The sequence below is a fragment of the Pyxicephalus adspersus genome, chromosome 7 (genome assembly GCF_032062135.1).
Source record: "Pyxicephalus adspersus chromosome 7, UCB_Pads_2.0, whole genome shotgun sequence".
NCBI classification, from domain to species: Eukaryota; Metazoa; Chordata; class Amphibia; order Anura; family Pyxicephalidae; genus Pyxicephalus; species Pyxicephalus adspersus.
Window position 1 is genome coordinate 23275521 of NC_092864.1, and position 4759 is coordinate 23280279.

Below are 4759 nucleotides of genomic sequence, written 5' to 3' on the forward strand. Positions count from 1 at the left end.
GTATACCATTCTATACATATAATACACATTCTGATGACATCAATAAGATTTTTTCCTTACCTGGGGAAATAAAAAATGTCCTCCACAGCTTTTTGTCCCGAGTGACATCTCTTATTTCTTTTGTCATGTTCACCAGTCTACCCGCGACAGGTGGAACACGGCGGAAATCAAGAATCCTGCAAAAAAAAAACAAAATCAAAGCTTGAAATGTCATTTATAAAAGCAAACTCTGGTCTTTTATTGTTGGAGATGACCACAGGCCATTATTCTACAGGCTTTATCTAACTCTGACAATATCACTATTTCAAGGACATAAAATTTGATGGCGTGTATCAAGGGATGCCTAATCCTTTAAGAACTACAGCCACAGCTTAATCACAAACAGATCGGGAGATGGGAAATAGCATAGCTATTGCAGATTTTTATGGCAAATGAGAGACAATTTTTTAAAAAATGGGCAGAAATTTGAAAATTCCACTATACTATATCTTGAATACTACATCAATATGGATAAGCAATGCAAGTGAACTTCCTAAGTGGCATGGTGGTTCAAGTGGCTAGCACTCTGGTCTTTGTATCACAAGGCTTCCAGGTTCAAATTTTTGGCCTACGACTCTATCTGCTAGTAGATTTATGTTCTCCCTGTGTTTATGTGGGCTTCACACATCCCAAAAAGATGCAATTAGACTAATTGACTCTTAAAAAATTGGCCTTAGACTGTGTTGATGACATATGACAGTCATAGACATGACTATAGACTTTGTAAAGTGCTGCATAAAGAGTTGACACTATATAAATACAATAACAATAATAATAGGTAGCTGTTTGCATTTAAATATTGTATTGGCATTAGCTTGAAATGGGCTGCCCTAACATATTAACACAGCGTGTACAGCACATGAACACAATACAAACTGTAGACCTAAATAGACTCCTAAAGTTTTTTTAATATGTGTAAACCAGCTACAAAAATGTCTGTTCATCTTCATAACATGGAGTTGATAGGATTTTCAGTTTACCCAAGATTACATTTTTACTGTTATTAAACAAAATGTGACAAGGACTTTCCATTTCTGGTAAAAGTATTTTCTGTACTTGCTAAAAATGTTCTTACCCTGAAATTAATGTCACTAGAAAATTGCAATATGTTCCATTATTGTTTTTGGATAAATGATGTTTATAAATGGAATTCCGTGAAAAAATATGATGATGAAAATGAAAAGCCCTTAAAAAATAAAATAACTGGGGCGATCTGACCCCATGTTTGGAGATTTCTTTTTAGCAAGGCACAGCGTTGTCAGTCTGGGAACAGGAAATTAGGAGCGTATGTCAAACAGGATCAACATGTATTTTTCTGTACTTAAAAGACTTTAAATACAATGAGGAGAATAGAACTGTCTTTGAATAGAACACAAAGAAATGTTCATGTATTCCATTAATGTGCTGCATACTTTTTTTCCTAACGAACACTTTAAATCATATACTTTCCAAACTCACAGCAACACAATACACATACCTATACATTCAATTACAAGTACATAACCCATGATATTATTAGCTAGTCTCATGTATCTGCATCTGTCGCCCTAATTAGCATTGCCTGGGTCAGAGAAAAGAACTATTACAATTATCCCCATATCTATGCCTGATGATGTTTGATTCCAGCTTACAGGGATGAGATTATCATTTGTCCCCCTTTAAGTATGAATCCTATTGTGTGCTCCATCTGCTTGAGTTTGGCTTGATGCTGTATGAAATGTGGCCGTTCTAAGCCGCACTCTCTGTAAATCATTGACATGGCTAAGCAGTTTATGACTTGTTGTCACAGCGCCTTGTTATGGCTTCATGATTCTCAGCTATATTTCACAAGATATACAGGCATAGGGCATTTCAATGTACCTGTTTCAATATCTACATTCATTTCTATTACAAGTACACATAAATGCATCATTTATTTTAAAATGAGAACCTCAATTTGTTTCATAGAGCAGAACGTAAGTGGAGAAAATGCTCTGTATATAATAATAATTTATAATATAATATAATAAAATATATATTATATTAAAATATATAAATATAATATAATTTATAATAAAAGGAAATATCTTTGTTGTTTGAAGTGGAACTAATGCTAGAAATTAAAAAAAAATATGAACAGGCATGTTCATTGCAGAAGGGACAGGATATTTCTCTTCATCTTTGCATCTTCTTGCTCCTTTGGCAGTATCTTCACCGGCTCCTCTTCTGGGTTCAAGGTCTTCAGCCATCTTGATTGGTCAGGTCGAAATGACATAACTTCCACCTATGTTATTAATGTACAGGATTGGAATCTGTATTAAAGTTTGGAGGGCCTGTAATATTTTTAAAAATGAAAGAAGGAAAAATAGTTTCATTCCTTCCTTTTTTTCTTTCTTTCCTTCCTTTCTTTCTTTCCTTATAAAAACAATGTTGCTGTAAAGTAGTCCCTTACCTGTCCAAATGAAAGGCAGCAATCTCAGCATTATGGCGCTCATAGTCAGAAAAGTAGAAGAAGTCAGGAGGGGTTTCTTGTTCTCTTGTTTGCCTTTAAAGACAGAAAAAAAATATTTTTATTAACATTGTTTCCTGCATAGGGTGTGAATGATTAGTGAGCTGAATATTCTATAACTGACTATAAACCATAATAAATATTCAAATACTTAGCGAGAGACAACTGTATATATATGTATATATATATATATATATATATATATATATATATATTAGATCTGTCATTTAATAAGACATGAATTGTGAAAATGTACTTAATGCATGTAAATAATAAATAGGACATGGTGACATGTTATATAACAACCCAGTATTTTTCCACTTTCAGCTTTTAAATTGTTCATACATGTATAATTTTCACTAAAGCTACGTACACACGTCAAATTTTTCCTGTCCGATAATCGGCTCACGCTGGATATCGGGCGAGAATCTGGTGTGTGTACAGCCCTCGTCGATCATCATCCGTGGATCTGTCCTGGTGGATCCATGGACGATGAACGACGAGCGATCCTAATGCAAGGGAAGGGGGAGAGCACACAGCAGGGTGCAGCTCCGTCGCTCTTCCCTCTCCATAGAGCAGAACGGTGCTGTATGTACAGCACTCGTTCATGCATCATGCGGTTCTTATCATTGGAAAGGATTGTGAAAGATCCATTCCAAGGACAGGAATTGCACATGTATACACAGCTTAAAGCTACAGCATAGCTAAACTGAAAAAAAGAATGCAGTATTGAAAAAAATATATATGCAACTCTGTGGGTCTGATTCATTAAAGCTCTTCAAGGCTCCAGAGGATACACTTTCATCAGTAAAGCTGGATGATCCGGCAAACCTGGAATGGATTACTTAAAAGTAATTTGCTATTTGTTAGCAAATGTTTTTAATCCTGGACAAGATCCATTCTTGGTTTGCTGGATCACCCATTTAAGGGCAGTCAGAAGGTACATAATGAGTCCAGAAACCAGACTGCAAGCCAACCCAACCACAGAGTTAATGCAACTGCGCACAAATGCATTCACAAAACAGTTCCTAACCGTTCCCATACCACTGATTGGAAGCGTGTTTAGAATGCTGTAATCCACTGCGGTTTATCGCATGCGTGCAAACAGACCTAATTAATTGTATGCTCTCCTTCGCTGCTTACCTTCACCCCACATTCCCTTTGCCTCAACCTTGCTTGCCTACCAGATGTAAAAAAAAGTGTTGTGTATGCTCCACGTTGATCTAGTTGGGCTTTATACAAGACCAAGCTCTATACCCATACCCTAATGTGACATGTGCCTTGGATCTGGTGTTTGGCCCACCATGGGGGAAAGGCTACTATAGTCCCCCCTACATTAAAGTTCCAGGTATTACAATGTAATGCAAATTAATCTGAATTGTATTTAAGCAACTGGGGAAAAGGAAGCCAATTCTCTGAACCTGTTGCAAAAATTTCACTTTAAAATGTAACTTCTGTTTGCCTTTTCATCTTTGTATATATATAAAAAAAGAGGGAGTGTGAGCCAGAAAAAAAAAAGTTAAAGCTCCCATAATGCATTAGGAGTCTCTATATTCTGTACCAAGCAAGCTACACTGTTAATTAGAATGATCTATTAGAGATGCGAGCCTACACCGAACATTTTTCAATGTGTCATGTCCTAGATGAGCTTCCCAAAGTATATGCAACTATAAATTGCTTACATACAATAATTTCAAAAACTCCAATAATAATATTCAAAGTTTCACTTTCAAAGAATCCCTTGAATCCTTTAATGGAATGTCCTGGTCCTGGGTTAAAAGGCGCTGCTTAATCTTGACAGTTTAGCCAGCTGTGGAATCTGTAATTGTGCCTCGGTGCTCCATAACTGACATATGGGACAATCATTAAATCACCGCAGGAACAGTACATTCTCGCAAATTTCTTCCATCTATTAGCTGCCTGCAGTTCTGTGCACTTATACTATATACATCATTAACTTTGGATCTTTAAAAAAAAATTCCTTCCCTGGTTTATTATGCCGTACTCTTCAGCTTGTTTGTGTAAATCTTCCTGAGACATCAAAACAATACTTTTACAAGTGATGGCTGCAGCGTATTTAAAGCTGCTGCGCTTTCCGGCTTGAAGAATTTCGTCAAACCTCTTGTCATTATTTTTGCTGCAACGGGTGCCAGAAGACTTGTATTTCAAAACAGCTAAACAGTATGGAAAAGCAGACTGATAGAAACCCAATAAAAACGTAACATTTTATCA

At 36.2% G+C, this 4759-nt stretch overlaps 1 protein-coding gene across 1 annotated transcript in view; it reads right to left on the reverse strand.

The window, feature by feature from the left end:
* FAM20C (FAM20C golgi associated secretory pathway kinase) overlaps positions 1-4759 on the reverse strand; it is a 113763-nt gene that overhangs the window by 33459 nt on the left and 75545 nt on the right. Inside the window, exons 4-5 of the mRNA XM_072417829.1 lie at positions 2471-2563; positions 61-176 (exon numbers count right to left, since the gene is read on the reverse strand). Coding sequence (XP_072273930.1) covers positions 61-176; positions 2471-2563 — 209 coding nt within the window. The remainder of the gene's footprint in view (positions 1-60; positions 177-2470; positions 2564-4759) is intronic.